The 16,058-nt window shown below is 37.9% G+C and overlaps 1 protein-coding gene across 1 annotated transcript in view; it reads left to right on the forward strand.

Moving 5' to 3' along the window:
• The first annotated feature begins 3,407 nt into the window (after positions 1-3,407).
• fuss (SKI family transcriptional corepressor fussel) overlaps positions 3,408-16,058 on the forward strand; it is a 49,447-nt gene continuing 36,796 nt past the window's right edge. The window contains exons 1-5 of the mRNA XM_085485501.1: positions 3,408-3,794; positions 11,975-12,071; positions 12,605-12,897; positions 13,650-14,254; positions 15,405-15,730. Coding sequence (XP_085341627.1) covers positions 11,976-12,071; positions 12,605-12,897; positions 13,650-14,254; positions 15,405-15,730 — 1,320 coding nt within the window. The 5' untranslated portion in view covers positions 3,408-3,794; position 11,975. The remainder of the gene's footprint in view (positions 3,795-11,974; positions 12,072-12,604; positions 12,898-13,649; positions 14,255-15,404; positions 15,731-16,058) is intronic.

Consider the following 16,058-nt stretch of genomic DNA (forward strand, 5'->3'; position numbering starts at 1 on the left):
AGTTTCGGTTTCTGAAATTATTTAATTTTAATAGAGGGAGAGAGAGGGTAGAAATTCTATATGTTAATTGAAGTAAAAAACCGGGAAAAATTATTTCATTACCCGTATGGTGTGTCAAATTGTTTTTTTTTTTTTTTTTTAATTATATTTTATATTTTGGATATGCGAAGTTTCGGTTTCTGAAATTATTTAATTTTAATAGAGGGAGAGAGAGGGTAGAAATTCTATATGTTAATTGAAGTAAAAAACCGGGAAAAATTATTTCATTACCCGTATGGTGTGTCAAATTGTTTTTTTTTTTTTTTTTTAATTATATTTTATATTTTGGATATGTGAAGTTTCGGGAGGGTAGAAATTCTATATGTTAATTGAAGTAAAAAACCGGGAAAAATTATTTCATTACTCGTATGATGTGTCAAATTGTTTTTTTTTTAATTATATTTTGTATTTTGGATATGCGAAGTTTCGGTTTCTGAAATTATTTAATTTTAATAGAGGGAAAGAGAGAGAGTAGAAATTCTATATGTTAATTTCAATGTTGCAAACTATATTAATTCCTGAAATTACCTGTTTCTAATTGCGACCTGGGTTATGTTGTTTTGGAGTACTCTCTCGACCACGTTTCAATTTTACTTAAAAAGCGCCCTTTAATTTCGAATTACGCGATTCAATCTGCTATCTGTCAGTGTCATCGGACGGTGTGTTAGCAGGTCTGTGAAATTGACACCCCGAAATGCGAATTTTTACAATATTGATGTGGCAATTTTTTTGTCCATCTTGCAAAAAAAAATTGAACATATTTTATAACGAGCCCCCATTTATAATTTTTGATAATCACACTTAGGGATGCTTATGATGAAATTAATTGATTTTTTAATTTTTAATTTTGATTAAAAGACGATTATATTTATGATCAAAATGCATATATAATTTTTTAAAAAACCTATCTAGGGGTAGGTACTCGCGATAAAATTAATTCCTTTGTTATTTTCAATTTTTTTCCAAGTGGGCAAAAAACGATTATTTAATGGCACATTATTCAATTTTGCAAAAATTCGCCTTTTGGGGTGCCAACTTCACAGACCTGCTAGCGGTCGACGACGGACATTAATAAAATAACGCAGTCACGGATTTTTTCCGACACTCGGCTGCGCAGAGAGGGTGCGAAAAGTAGGAGAAGATGGTAACAACGCAAAGGGGGCGACCATGAAACCCCAGGTCGGACCTTATGTTCGCGTATTGTGACTTTTCGTCGAGACAGGAGAGAGAAAAAGAGAGACACTCGGGGTAGTCCGGCATAATTGGCAGGGGTTCCCGACGTAATATTTATTACGGATTCGAGAGAGAGGGAACAGCGAAAAAAAGAAAGATCGTAATGGCCAACTGGGGTACAAACTGTACCAGCCTCTTTGCGGTTCGTTAAACGAAACCTTCGCCCCGAAGGGGCGAAAAAGATACGCGAAGCGATTGTAATCATTTTTTTCTGCTATCATTTCGTTCCTTGCAACGCTAAATCGATATTATACAGACTATAGTCCCTCGTCGAAATTAATTTTAATAATAATGAAAAAATGTATCATTAATTTTTCAACTCAATTTACGCATTTTTCGTTTACCCAAGAAAGAAGCTTTAGAAAAAATCCCATGTTATTTCGAGATTATTGTGACACATTGTGAGCTCGTCATCGCTCGTCCAGGTTGTAATATCGTTTATTTGTCACCGTTGCTATACGACGAGTTATTCTCGGCTTGATCAAAAGCATCTCTGCAAATCGGTCCTATTCCCCTCACACAGATCCGTGTTAAGCGGATTTAATTTACGTCACGAGCGAACAGAGACGCTTGCGCGCGCTCTTTAATCGTCTTGAATATCGTCGTTGACGTAGACGCGCTCCTTGGCGACGTTGGAGGAGGTCTTATCGCGATGCGCGCACGAAAAAGATGTCTTGAGAGAAAGTCGTTCTCCGCGAAAATACTATCGCTTAAGAATGTATAGGGTGTTCCGCATCCAATTCTAATAGCGAGAGATCCGGAGATCGGCAGACGGAGAGAGAAGAGAGAGTTAGACTTCTCTCTTCTTAACTGACATCTTATGGTCATTTTCTGGATTGTCGAGATTATATCTCTTATCGAGTAATCAAATTTCTTAAAATAGCAATTGTAAGAAAATTTCCGACAAGACAAAAGGAATTGATCGAGCAACAAAATCCATCTAAAATAATTATTGTATTTGAGCAGCTGGAAATCATTAAAATATTAATTAATAAATATTAATAAAAAATGTGAATACATAAATTGAATAAAAATATACCCAAGTTAGAAGTTTCAAAAATTTTTCTTATTGTCGATATTAGCAATTGTAAAAAAATTTCCGACAAGACGAAAAAAATTGATCGGGCAACAGGATGCATCTACAATAAATATTTGAGCAGCTGCGAATAATTAAAGTCAATCTTTTCTTTATACAAAAATAATTTCCTCCAAACTGGAACCTGTTAAAATATTAATTAATAAATATCAATGAAAAATATGAATCTATAAATTGAATAAAAATCTACCCAAGTCAGAAGTTTCAAAAATTTTCCTTATTGTCGATATTAGCAATTGTAAAAAAATTTCCGACAAGACGAAAAAAATTGATCGGACAACAGGATGCATCTACAATAAATATTTGAGCAGCTGCGAATAATTAAAGTCAATCTTTTCTTTATACAAAAATAATTTCCTCCAAACTGGAACCTGTTAAAATATTCATTAATAAATATCAATGAAAAATATGAATCTATAAATTGAATAAAAATATACCCAAGTCAGAAGTTTCAAAAATTTTCCTTATTGTCGATATTAGCAATTGTAATAAAATTTCCGACAAGACAAAAAAAATTGATTGGGCAACAGGATGCATCTACAATAAATATTTGAGCAGTTGCAAATAATTAAAGTCAATCTTTTCTTTATACAAAAATAATTTCCTCCAAACTGGAACTTGTTAAAACATTAATTAATAAATATCAGTGAAAAATATGAATATATAAATTGAATAAGAATCTACCCGGATCAGAAGTTTGAAAAATCTGAATGTGAGAAATTTTCAGCGAACTTTGTCCTCGCTCCACACGCGTAAGACCAAAACACACTCCGCCGTAGCCTGTCATAAGTCCGAGCATACGCGCGCGCGCGCGCGCGCGCGTGGGTCGAGTGCGGGTATAATAATAACGTTCGGTAAGTACGTGTTTGTAGTTACCCCTGAGGTGAGCCACCCCCGGAGAGAGCCAGGAGGCTCCGCCTTCGTCGGCATGGGGTTGGTTGTCACGGGGGTGGAACACTCGGGGGCGGTTCCTCGCCGAGTCCGAGGCCCGATTTAGCGTTCTCGCTCGGAGAAAAAGAGGGTGACACGCACCCTGTGCGCGGCGGACGGCTGAGTAAACCTGTCTCTGGACGCGTCCCGTAGTCGGTCACGGCGATACGAAACAAGTATTGCCCCGTCGGGGCGCGGAGGTTTAATCGTCGTATCGTAATTAAGGTAGTTTCGAGCCCTTGGAAGAAGCGACTCCTTGTTTTTGTGGTAGAAGAACAGAAATGAAGCTGGAGGAGACGAGGCTTCGCTTTGTCACAATTGACGAATCCTTGATGTAACCGAGAAGAAGAGTGTCCGTCATATTTCAAAGTAATCTTCGAAGAAGCCCGTGGAGGAAGTTCTTGGAGAGGAAAATCGATCTGATCATCGCCTGACGAAACTCTAATCGCGGAACAGTCGTCATTTCCGACTGTTGACGTCTGTACTGCACCTTCAGGTAGGCATCGACTTCTGCATTTTGTAGGAATCTCAATTATATTTTTGTATCATGTGTTTTCTATATATTGTAAGTTCTTTTCTATACTTTTAATTATATTTTACCTACATCCCCTTTTTTCTTCTATTTTAATTATAAACAAATCATCACTTCATCTTTCAAATGTGCGAATAAAATGTAAGAAAAACACGCAATTAAAAAACCCAGATTACTTATTTAAGATTCCAATCGCTGTTGTGTCGAAGCATAGACGACGCATTGAAGTTCGAGAATAATTCTAACGACTCTCGCCGAGCCTTCGAAGGGAATCAGTGTCGTAAAGAGAGCCCCCTTCGGACATTGCTAAATAGATTGATAGTCGATTCACGGGTCCCGAGCAAACTGGTCCCGCGAGAATTCGTGGGGTCGTCGGAGTGCCGAGCGAACAAACGCCATAAACTGTTTGTGCTTGGGATTAGCCGCTGCTGATTTGCCTCTCCTACAAAGGAGCAGTTTTATTTCGTTCCGATTAAAAAGAAAAAATTAAATCAAATGAAATCGTTTGATTGTAAATTTAACTATTAACGTAGACTGCGAGAGAGCTGTCTTAACTAGTAGATATTAATTAGGTATTTCGCCGTATGTTTTTTCACATGATACATTTATCGTTAAACGCGAGTTCGCGGATTATAAGTTTCATTGGTATAATCCTTTCGTTATGTACATAATGTTAAAGAAACTTGCAAAGCCATTCGTTGCAAGCAGATTTTGAGGACAAATAGGAAATACCTATAAAATGGGAATTTACATACTGAAAATGATACATGACTAAATTAATATTTATTTCAATAGTTCCTAATAAATCATTTATTTGAAACTAATAAATACTTTTCACGTCAAATCAATGTTGCAGTATTGAAATAAATACTTATTCGAATTCAATACATTTTTTCTTCAACGCAGAACTTGGAATAATTAATGGTATAGGAAATGTTTTTGTTGATTTTTAATGCTGATGGTGTTTCGATTGAATTAATAAACGCGACAATGATTTATATTTGGACTCAGGTGTAGTCGACGAGTTTCTCAAAGTTTCCGGATTTGTTCGATACGTGTCTCGCCTAATTTTTTGGTTGACTACACGCGCGCGATTTATGGCTTGTTTCTGGACAGACTTAGTTTTTCTTAAGCAAGAAACGTTGAAAAGTCGCAAGATATGTCTCTAAGTTTTAAGGGGATTTAACAATGAATTGTAATGAAAAGATTTCTCTTAAGTGGCTACGTCTTTTTATAAGTATCTTTTTATAGCTTCTCGTTTCCTTTCCTGAAAACATCAAACTAAATCTTCTTAGCTAATCTTATAAATATTAGAAATGAAAAATTTTTTTGAGAAGTTTCCAACAAGATATAATTAATTTCCCTAAGAACCTTCTATGTTTATTCCGCCAACTTAATTTCTTAACATCTTCCCGTGGTTATTATTTTTAACAATAAAACCTGCAAAGTTACATATAATACGGGAAATAATGCCGACTTAACATTCGCGTAATCTTCGAATCGTGAAATACAAACGCGATTTTCGTTCTCCTTTTTATACCAGGAATACAACTCGGCGTATAAATTGCAATTGTAAAAATATATCGTATGAAGTAAAAGGACTCCCAGGATCAGCTGAATACTTATCGGGGGAAAAGAGAGAGAGAGAGAGAGAGAAAGCACATTCCGGTTATTAAAATTATTATCCGAATGGCATATTTAATCTCCTGATCCTCTTGACAGACTCCGATAGCAACCCACGGCTGTTATGTTTGCCTCTGATGCCACTCTAGATGATAACATTTTAACGCGCTGTACAGATACAAAGACCAAAGGATTAACGTGCGCTACTTGACAAAGCCGATATACTTCGCTGCGAGAGAAGCATTAAGAATTAACGATGTTGTATATAAATTAATATAAAAGCAAATGGGACTTCCACCACCATCAGTATTTTTTTTTTATATATATATATATATATCAGTATTTTTTTAAATATATATATATATATATTTCAAATATATTCAGTATTTTTTTTAATATATATATATATATCAGTATTTTTTTTAAATATATATATTTCAAATATATTCAGTATTTTTTTTTTTAATATATATGTATATTAAAAAATTTAATATTGTATATTAAAAAAATAAATTCCACCACCATCAGTATTTTTTTTAATATATATATATCAGTATTTTTTTTAATATATATGTATATTAAAATATTTCAGTATTTGTATATTAAAATGAATATATAATGTATAAAATAAATATATAATATAAAATAAATATATAAATATATGTATAAAATAAATATATATATATATATATATATAAAATTGTAAGTTTGATATTACATTGTGTAAATATCGGAGGATTTGTCGATTAATTTAGACAATTTCGAGAAAATAGGTAGAAATATAGTTTGAGGGAGATAATGGATTACGAGATTGATTTTCGCGTATATAATCGGTCTAATCGAGAATCGAAATTAAACTCGACGAGGACAGATCGACGAGGATTAATTGCGGGTATCAAGCGCAATCAAATACTGGGCGACGCGGATGACATCGACGTATTAATACTGATTACATCGCGCTTTCGCGCTTTGTTGTCCGGCGGGATTACACACCTGCCGTTTCCGATTTACATCTCCGCTGACGAGTTAGCATCGAGGGGAGAGAAAGCCGCTCATAAATTATGCGAGGAATTTGCGAGACGCGTACAATTACCGGAAGAAAGAGAGAGAGAGAGGAACCTGATGTTTTCTGACGCGAAATGAAGAAGTTGAATCGAAAGGAAGCGAAAGAGAGAGGGACAAGAGAGATAGTCCTGATGGAAGGACGGAGATTTAACAATGTTACAATGAATCTCCCCGGCTGCGTCGCGTTGGCGAAGAGAGAGAGAGAGAGAGAGAGAACCCGGGATCGCAGATTGAATTGTAAAATAACCGAGAGGGGAACAATACGGCCCCGGTACAACATTGTGTTTGCATTTAAATAATCCGCGAGCCCGCGGGTACGTAATCCTGAGAGAGCGACTTCTCGTTCCCCTCCTGCCCCCTCCTCTCTTTCCTACCCCCGATTTATCCATCTGTCTCGCGCGCGCAATCTCCGACGCAGTCCTATATAATAATCTCGCAGGGATATTTCTGAACTCTGTCGGATCTTGATGATTACGGCAATGATCATCGGGAGGGATTACGGTATATCTTGACGATTAATTTTTAATCGTCAAATTTTCTTACCCGATCATTTTCCTGCAGCCAATAAAATAATAAGTGCTTTTCCACGATTAAAGTGCATATATAGAAACAAAGTTGAAATCTGTTGAAATAATTAAATAAAAAATTTGGTTTGTTTTTTTAATCGTGGAAAAGCATTGATTATTTGGTTAGTCGTTAAAACAGAACAGAGCGTTAGAAGCTCTTTATAAAGTACATTTGAAATTAATTCGAAATTATCTCGGCAAATTTCGAAAACCCATCTGAATCTCTAACAATGAAGCTTTATTATTAAATGTAAAATTAGATTGAAAATTCTCGTTAAATTAAAGTATATTTAACTGTCATCGTCCACATCCAAATGAATGCCCCGATTTTTTCAGATTTTCCAAAACCAGAAATTAATTTTTTCCCTTTTAGTATTATTTTTTCCAAATATATAATTTGCATATACCTATCTATATGATAAATCAATTAAATGTTAAATCATTTAAATCAATTATACAATCTGCATTATGTACTGATAATCGAAACAAACATGTCACTAAATTAACGAATCGATTTTTAACAACACAGAAAATTAGCGTGCTGGGAGTCGAGGAAAAGTTTAGATTTATCTAATAAAAAATGTCAAATTATGGAAACAAATGTAGAATGTGAAAAAATCCAGATAAATAGTAAAATTTCCTCACTTTTTTCCCTGACAATTCCACATTTATCAAATTCCCTGCAAATGTGTCATTCTATTTCATCCATTAAAATATTGTATCAATACTACCTTAATGAGAGCTAAAAGGGTTAAACATATAATCATCATAAATTACAACGAACGTATCTCGCGACTCTTCTCGGAGCGTCACGTGACTCCTGGCGCGCTCGACAGTTGATCACCGTTCGCCAAGTCGACGCGCGAGCTTGCGCTATCGCGATCGAGCGTTCGTTCTATTCGGTCTGCGCTATAATTGTAAGTAGCTAGTAATTAATGCGGTCGATTCGAGTCCGATCCGTCCGACCGCTAACCAACGTCGGAATCCGCGAGGTTCGTCGAAGCGCGGGAAGAGGAAGCGGGGGCTTGAAACTCGCGATGGACGGGAGAGAGGGTTGTTCCGGGTCGGGTACCGACATTGTTTCACGGTGGATGAGAATTTAATTTGCACGCTACGAGAGCCAACGGCGGCGCAGGAGGAAGAGAAACTGATAAGAGAGAGAGAGAAAGGGAGGGAGAGGACGCTCTCGGATGGGTGCTGCCTTGTTTAAGCGTGGGTGGGGGTGTCAAATTGAATTACCCCCTCGTACCACGGCTCCCCGGGGATGTTTGCGCTGGCGCTGCCTCCGGACGTCGGGGAGGTTGTTGCATCGGTGTCTGTGTGTTCGTGTGTATACGTATATATATATATATAGAAATGTGTGCGCGCGCTACCTTCTCTTCTCTCCACGCGGAGGCGTTTTCAATTAAAATCAACACCGGGGGTTGGCCCCAACCCCCTTCCCTCGCCGACCGTTTTGATCTCTCTTCCTAATCGACGCGTACCTGTGTTCCGCGATGCAGCCTCTCTCTCGACCTTCCCGACTTTTTCGCTCTTTCCGCCTCTCTTTTTCCCGTCTCTCTTGTCTTATGTGTGCATTATGTTATTGACTCGGTTATGTAGAACTGTATATATATATATATATATATATATTGTGGAACGACCGGAATTTCGCGGTGCGTTATTCGATAGAGAGATATGCCGGGGATTCTCTTCCACTGATTTATTTATCGCGCGTCCGCATCCACTCTTGCTCTACGTCGACTTTTTTTTCATGAAAAATCTCTTGCCACACCGCGAGAATTGCTTTTGCAATAATTCCGCGTTCACGAATTCTTTCTCAAATATTCAAGAGTATTTAATGTCTCATCTTTAAGTCATTATTATTACATGCCTCATACACATACTTTTGTTCCATTTCTTGTCTCTAGAAGTGCGTGCAATTTTTTTTATCTATTTGAGGATAAATTTGAAATAAAAATATATCCAAGTCAGAAGTTTCAAAAATTTTCCTGATTATCGATATTAGCAATTGTAATAAAATTTCCGACAAGACGAACAAAATTGATCGGGCAACAGGATGCATCTACAATAAATATTTGAGCAGCTGTAAATAATTAAAATCAATCTTTTCTTTATACAAAAATAATTTCCTCCAAACTGGAACCTGTTAATTAAAATATTAATTAATAAATAGCAATAAAAAATATGAATATATAAATTGAATAAAAATATACCCGAGTCAGAAGTTTCAAAAATTTTCCTGATTGTCGATATTAGCAATTGTAATAAAATTATTTAATGTCTCATCTTTAAGTCATTATTATTACATGCCTCATACACATACTTTTGTTCCATTTCTTGTCTCTAAAAGTGCGTGCAATCTTTTTTATCTATTTGAGGATAAATTTATTACAAAATTCGTCTTTGAAAAAAAAAAAACGTTTCTCGAAAATCCTTGTCGTGTTCTAACTTAAACTAACGAAGAAACCTTCAGTCACTTATTACAGATACTTGAAATTTTTCGATCTCTTCGTTTCCGCTAAGAGGATAAAGAACCCGATTCGCGGAGCCGACTCTCATTTTCGCCTTTAGCATTACGTCTTCTTTTTTTCTTCTTCCTTATCCGACGATCCTCGCGAAAGGAAGTCTGCTCCATGTAACTTGGCGAATCGTTCTCATTGAGAAAGGCTTCTCGCTCTCGTATTCCTCTCTCTTCGCGAATTCCTTGCCACTTTGATTCATGAAAAAAAAAAAAAAAAAAAAAAAAAAAAAATACGGAGACGTGTCGAGAGATTGACGGTTCGCTACTAAATTATTTCCTCGTAAAGCCTCTTCATGCCTGGCGCGAATGCGGTATTCAATCAGGCATCGTCACGTTGATTGAAAAGACGTAATTATGAAGTACAAAGAAAAATTCTTTTTTTCTTCAAACGAACAAATTTATAATTTTAAAAAATTCTTCTCGATACCTTTCAATTCTTCCTACATTGAGAGATCAGCGCAGTAACATTATTTTTCTCGGCGCGATTAACGAATCAACCAATTACCGATTACGGAAAGAAGCCGGAAAGAAGGTTAAGCGAGAGAAAAGGGATTTAATCGTCCTTAATTCTATTCCGCGATTCGAGAAAGAGAGAGAGAGAGAGAGAATACGGCGACCAGCGCTTTGATCGCGCGAGTTTAATTTCAGCGGGTCTTTGGATTCGCTTAATTACCGTCCGATAATTAAGGAAGGCCTTTCGAGCGACAAATTTAATCACACCTTTTAATCGGCACGCGTGTTTTTCCCAATCGCGAGTGCAACGCTTCGCCTCCGATTAATTTGGCATCGATATAGGATATCCAGCAAATCTCAATCAAGTGTATCAAAATGATAAATATATATATATATATGGCATCCGAAAATAGTATATTGTGTATCAAGTGCGGAAAGTTGACAATTGGCGAGTGCGACCACTCAACACGAGTGAACAATTGTCAATCCGCACGTGATACACATACTATTTTGTATTACAAGTGCAAGCAAAGTGGCTTTGTGCGCGTTTTTTGTGCGCGAGATGGCCGATCGCACGCCGCCATCTTGCGACGTGGGAAATCGGCCGCTTTCCGCACAGAAAACACGCACGCAAAGTGCCACTTTGCCTGCACGTGTAATACAAAATAATATATCTACGAAATATACGAGTACGCGATTGAAATAAATAATCAACCGAAATGTGTTTCGTCGCTCTACAATCGACGAGGCAATTAATAATTTATTTATAGGTTTTTAAAATTGGGATTAATCGTGAAACATTGGCGCAAAGATAGATTTGTAAAATTAGCCAATATATAATCCAGCTTTCAATTTGATCATTGCTTCCATATATTCGCTTTTGTAAAAATATCACCGGGGAAAAAAGAGAGAGAGTCAGACCTTTATCTTTTTGTCAAAAAAGATCGAATATAAATGGAGGTCTGAGAGCAGCAGCGCGCGCGTTATCGCTTACGTTATGAAAAGTCGCGTTATCGTTCGCGATTTAATTGGTCGGCGATCGGGACAGAGCAAAAACGAGAAGGGCCCGCGATTTAATTGAGCTGAATGCATCCACCGGACGCGGCGGCACATCGAAATATATATATATATAGAAAGGGAGGAAAAGAGAGAGAGGGAGCAAAAGAGAATGCTGATCGATAAAGTGTAATAAATATAATTACAACGAGAGGGTGAAACAGAGAGAGATACGAGTGGGAGCCGGAGGAGAACGCTTTTTTTTAATCCTGCGCGCGAGCGGGAAACGCGGAATTTATTAGCGCGGCCGTAAAACATCAGAGATTATAATCAATCTCGTCGATGATGATAAAAACCACGTCGAGAGGCGAATTATTGCCGCGTCGCATCGGTGATGCATTTTCCCTATTAGGTCGAATAGGCTCGGGAATTCGAATAACGCGATATAGACGGGACAAAATTACGAACAATTTTCGAAACGTTGTTAAAACAATCAATTTTGTTTTGGGCCAATGATAGAAATGACACAAGGGTGGCGATGACTTTTAAATGACTTTTAAATGCATCGGGAAGTGGAGGTCGCAGAACATGTCATTTTTAAACAAAATTTATATTTATTAGAGTGACATAATATAATTGCCAAATTTTCTGTTTAAATGAATATTTTATTAATCACCATATTTTCAGAATTTTCAAAAAAATTAATATATTATATATTTATAATAAATTTTTATAAATATAGTTAATAAATATAAATACTACTATTTTTTTATATGTAGATTTCTTCTAATGTCAATTTGTGTATTTTGATGTAATTTAAATTAGATATTTGTGAATATTAAAGCAAACAAGAATATTGTAAATCTTTTTATTCATATATTTTCCCATTAATTCGGTATTAATAATCTTTTTTTAAGAATGGATGGGCCGGCAGTGCTGTCGATGCCGCCGCTGACTTCTTCACAGAAATCGGCACAATCACCTCAACCGCAATCCCATCCAAAACAGAATCAGGTAAACGCAGAGCTCGCAAAGACAAAACAAAATCTCGAAATTAATTAATTAAATTTTAAAAATAATATAAACTTGAGCCAAAAAAAATATTTACGAACAGTATAAAGTTTTTGAAAAACTCTAACTTAACTAAATAAAATTATGTAAATTAATATCATTAGTATATTTAGAGGGAGTTTTTGCTGCACAAGTATCTTCGCGAGACATATAATATATTATATAAATATAATTATATATTATATAATATATTATCTATTATACATATAATTATATTTATATTAAATATTATATTAAATATAATACTATATATAAATATATTATTATACATATATATATATATATATATATATATATATATATATCCCAATTACGCATCGACTCGACTATAATTATTAGAACAATTTCGTGAATCACGTGAGATCTGCGAAAAATAGTGACAGATAAATAAATAAACGAGTAAGAGATGAAATTGGCACAGCGATGCTCGATTCTGAGGGGCATCGTGGTACAGCTAAACCATGTAGGAGTTGCAGGTGGGTACCGTGTCGCTTTACGGGATCCACATCGTGTCGCTGGTGATCGAGGGCCAGGAGAGGCTGTGCCTCGCGCAGATCAGCAACACCCTGCTGAAACAATTCAGCTACAACGAGATCCACAATCGCCGAGTAGCGTTGGGCATCACCTGCGTGCAGTGCACTCCGGTGCAGCTGGAGATACTTCGTCGTGCCGGCGCGATGCCGGTGTCATCTCGTAGATGCGGCATGATCACACGTAGAGAAGCGGAACGTCTCTGCAAGTCCTTCCTGGGCGACAACGCACCGCCTAGGTCAGTGGGGGATGACGCTCGCAATTATTGTAGCCCTGAAAATATTTTACAAAACATTGTTCCCTACTCAAGAGTTGGAATTCATTCGAAAGGGAGCGGAGTGGGCATTGGGGCCCCAGGAGAGAAGGAGAGGGAGAGGGAGAGGAAAGAGAAGAGGAGAGAAAGAGGAGGAGAGAGGAGAGGAGAGAGAGGAGAGAAGGAGAGGGAGAGGAGAGGAAAGAGAAGAGGAGAGAAAGAGGAGGAGAGAGGAGAGGAGAGAGAGGAGAAGAGAGAAGGAGAGGGATAGGAGAGGAAAGAGAAGAGGAGAGAAAGAGGAGGAGAGAGGAGAGGAGAGAGAGGAGAGAAGGAGAGGAAGAGGAGAGGAAAGAGAAGAGGAGGGAAAGAGAGGGAAGAGGAGAGAAAGAGAAGGAGAGAGGAGAGAAGATAGGAGAGAGGGGAGAGGGAGAGGAAAGAGGAGAGGAAAGAGAAGAGGAGAGAAAGAGGAGGAGGGAGGAGAGGAGAGACAGGGAGAGGAGAGAAGGAGAGGGAGAGGAGAGGAAAGAGAAGAGGAGAGAAAGAGGAGGAGAGAGGAGAGAAGGAGAGGATAAGAGGAGAGGTAAATATAATATTATGTAAATATATTTAATATTATATAAATATAATTATATATTATATAATATATTATATATTGTATAGTTATATGAAATATTATATTAAATATAATATTATATAAATATAATATGATATAAAAATTCGAGGGTGATCCCGCACAGATTGCCCGAGGACTTCGCGTTCTCCGTCCACCACGAGTGCGCCTGGGGCTGTCGTGGGGCGTTTTTGCCGGCCCGTTACAACAGCTCGCGCGCCAAGTGCATCAAGTGCGCGTACTGCGGCCTCTTCTTCTCCCCGAACAAGTTCATCTTCCACTCGCACCGGATCGGCCCGTCCGACAAATACGTCCAGCCGGACGCGGCCAACTTCAACTCGTGGCGCCGTCACATGAAGCTGTCCGGCACCCAGCCGGACGAGATAGTCCACGCCTGGGAGGACGTGAAGGCGATGTTCAACGGCGGCACCAGGAAGCGTCTGCTCGGCAACTCGAACGGCAGCCGGGAATCGCCGAGCCCGGCGAAGCAGCCCAGATCGTCGCCGAACACGGTCGCCCAGATTCCCGCCCTGGTGCCCACCCCGGCGCATCCCCGTGTGCCGCCGTTCCCGGAACTACCCTTGCCGCTGTCGCGCAGCCTTGTCATGGACTACGTCTGGCATCAGCATCAGCAGGCGGCGGCGGTGGCCGCGGCCAAGACACCCGGCCCTTTCGCCTTTCCGCCCTACGCTCTGCCCTGGTTGACCAAGCGGAGTCCCGTCCTGTTTCCCGGTAAGACATTTATTCGATAATTATTATTAAAAAATTACTTTTCGAACGAGAGACTAATCGTTTACGAATCCGGTTTACAAATTGCACTGAATAAAATATTTATGTGACATGATTACGGATTTTTTTTTCTTCTTACTCGGTATATAATCATGCAATATTGCTATCTATGTAGAAGATTATAGATTATATGTAGTTTTGTATGAAATACATTTTCAGGATTGAAAATATTCTACTGAACATGGAATTACGAAATGCTAGTAATATATAAATGCTGTAAAATAATATTATAAATGAAATGAATAATGCTTACAAAATAAAATTCTAATAAAGTGAAAACACTAAGTTTAAAATTACTAGTGATTTTTGCTTAATAATAATTTTACTTATATTTTACATTATATGTATTTCTACTTTTAAAAAATAGAAAAAAAATTACAGTGATAATTAAGTAACTTTTCCTGCTTTAAACAAGGATTTTCCATGTAAAAGTGCATGGATTTTTTTAGTGTGCTTCATCACGTTACAAAAAAGCTAATTTGTGACGTACTAAAAAAGTTGTATTACAATCAAAATAAAGTATATTGTTAGAAGTTTTAATCCTCGAAAGGAATTTTTGGTGTCGCTTATGATTAATAAGATATAAATAAATATTTATCTGTTTTGGAAACAATTTTCTTATTTCGAATAAATATTGTTCACATCAAATCAATATTATTAGTTTCAAATGAATGATTTATTCGGCAGTATTGAAATAAATATTTATTCGAATTTAATAAGTTTTTATTTTTTCAGCGTAGCTATAACATAACAAAGTTCATGAAAAAAAGCTCTTCTTGCAACTTTAATTGAAAATTTCTCAAAATTAACGTGACGGAATCATTTGGAAACCAGATTCCCAATCAGCATCTAAAAAACTATAAGAAACTAGTCTCGTTCCAGTTAATTTTTTGTTGTTGAACAATGTTATTTATTTATGATTATTAATTCGTCAGACATAAAATAATTAATCACGCTTTTCATTTAAATATACAGAGCTATATTAAAATTATAATTATAAACGACTAGTCGTTGAGTCTAGTTAATCTCCATTTATTCAAATCTCGCGTAATGATCTCGAATCCTAATTAAGCGACATACGATCGGTTTGCAGGGCCGCTACCGCCTCCCATAAGCGGCTCCAGCCCCACGGAACCTTTGATCCCGACCGTCAATCCAACTTTACATCAGTCCGCGTTCCGTCCGGTGATTCGCGGACCGCCCATCGTCGAGCCGGCGGTGATCCCGGAACGGCCTTCGGACGTCAGCCAGAAGGAGGAGAACTCCGACGACGAGGTCGACATCGAGACGACGGAGGACGACCCGGTGACGCCTCTAAACGCGAGCCTTCAGAATCTTCACTCGGCCTCGAATTCCGCCATGAGCAGCCACAGCGGACGGAGTACGTCGCCGCAGTGCTGGAGTCCTCCCCGGGAAACGGTGAGTTTTTGACAAATTTTATCGTCCACGAGATTAAATGAAGCAGCGAAATAGCGATTGGAAAAATCGAGAGAGACTGCGAATCTTTGAACTTTATCGCGCGCTCCGCCGCGATTGCGTCTAGAGACCCGACATCGCGTGCAGCAGTCGATCGCGTGCTGTCACGCTAACGTGATTGTGTTTGTCGTGCGAATGTGTCTTCGTGAACGGGAAGGATTCGCCCGAGTACGTGCACACGTACGAGACGAGCACGACATATTTCCAGCGGCGACGATTCGCCCCGCTTATCGTCGAGTGTTTGCGATCGGCCGGCGATAATCGACTCGCC

This window comes from Nylanderia fulva, unplaced genomic scaffold, assembly GCF_048542155.1.
Source record: "Nylanderia fulva isolate GAGA-0341 unplaced genomic scaffold, ASM4854215v1 Scaffold37, whole genome shotgun sequence".
Lineage (NCBI taxonomy): Eukaryota > Metazoa > Arthropoda > Insecta > Hymenoptera > Formicidae > Nylanderia > Nylanderia fulva.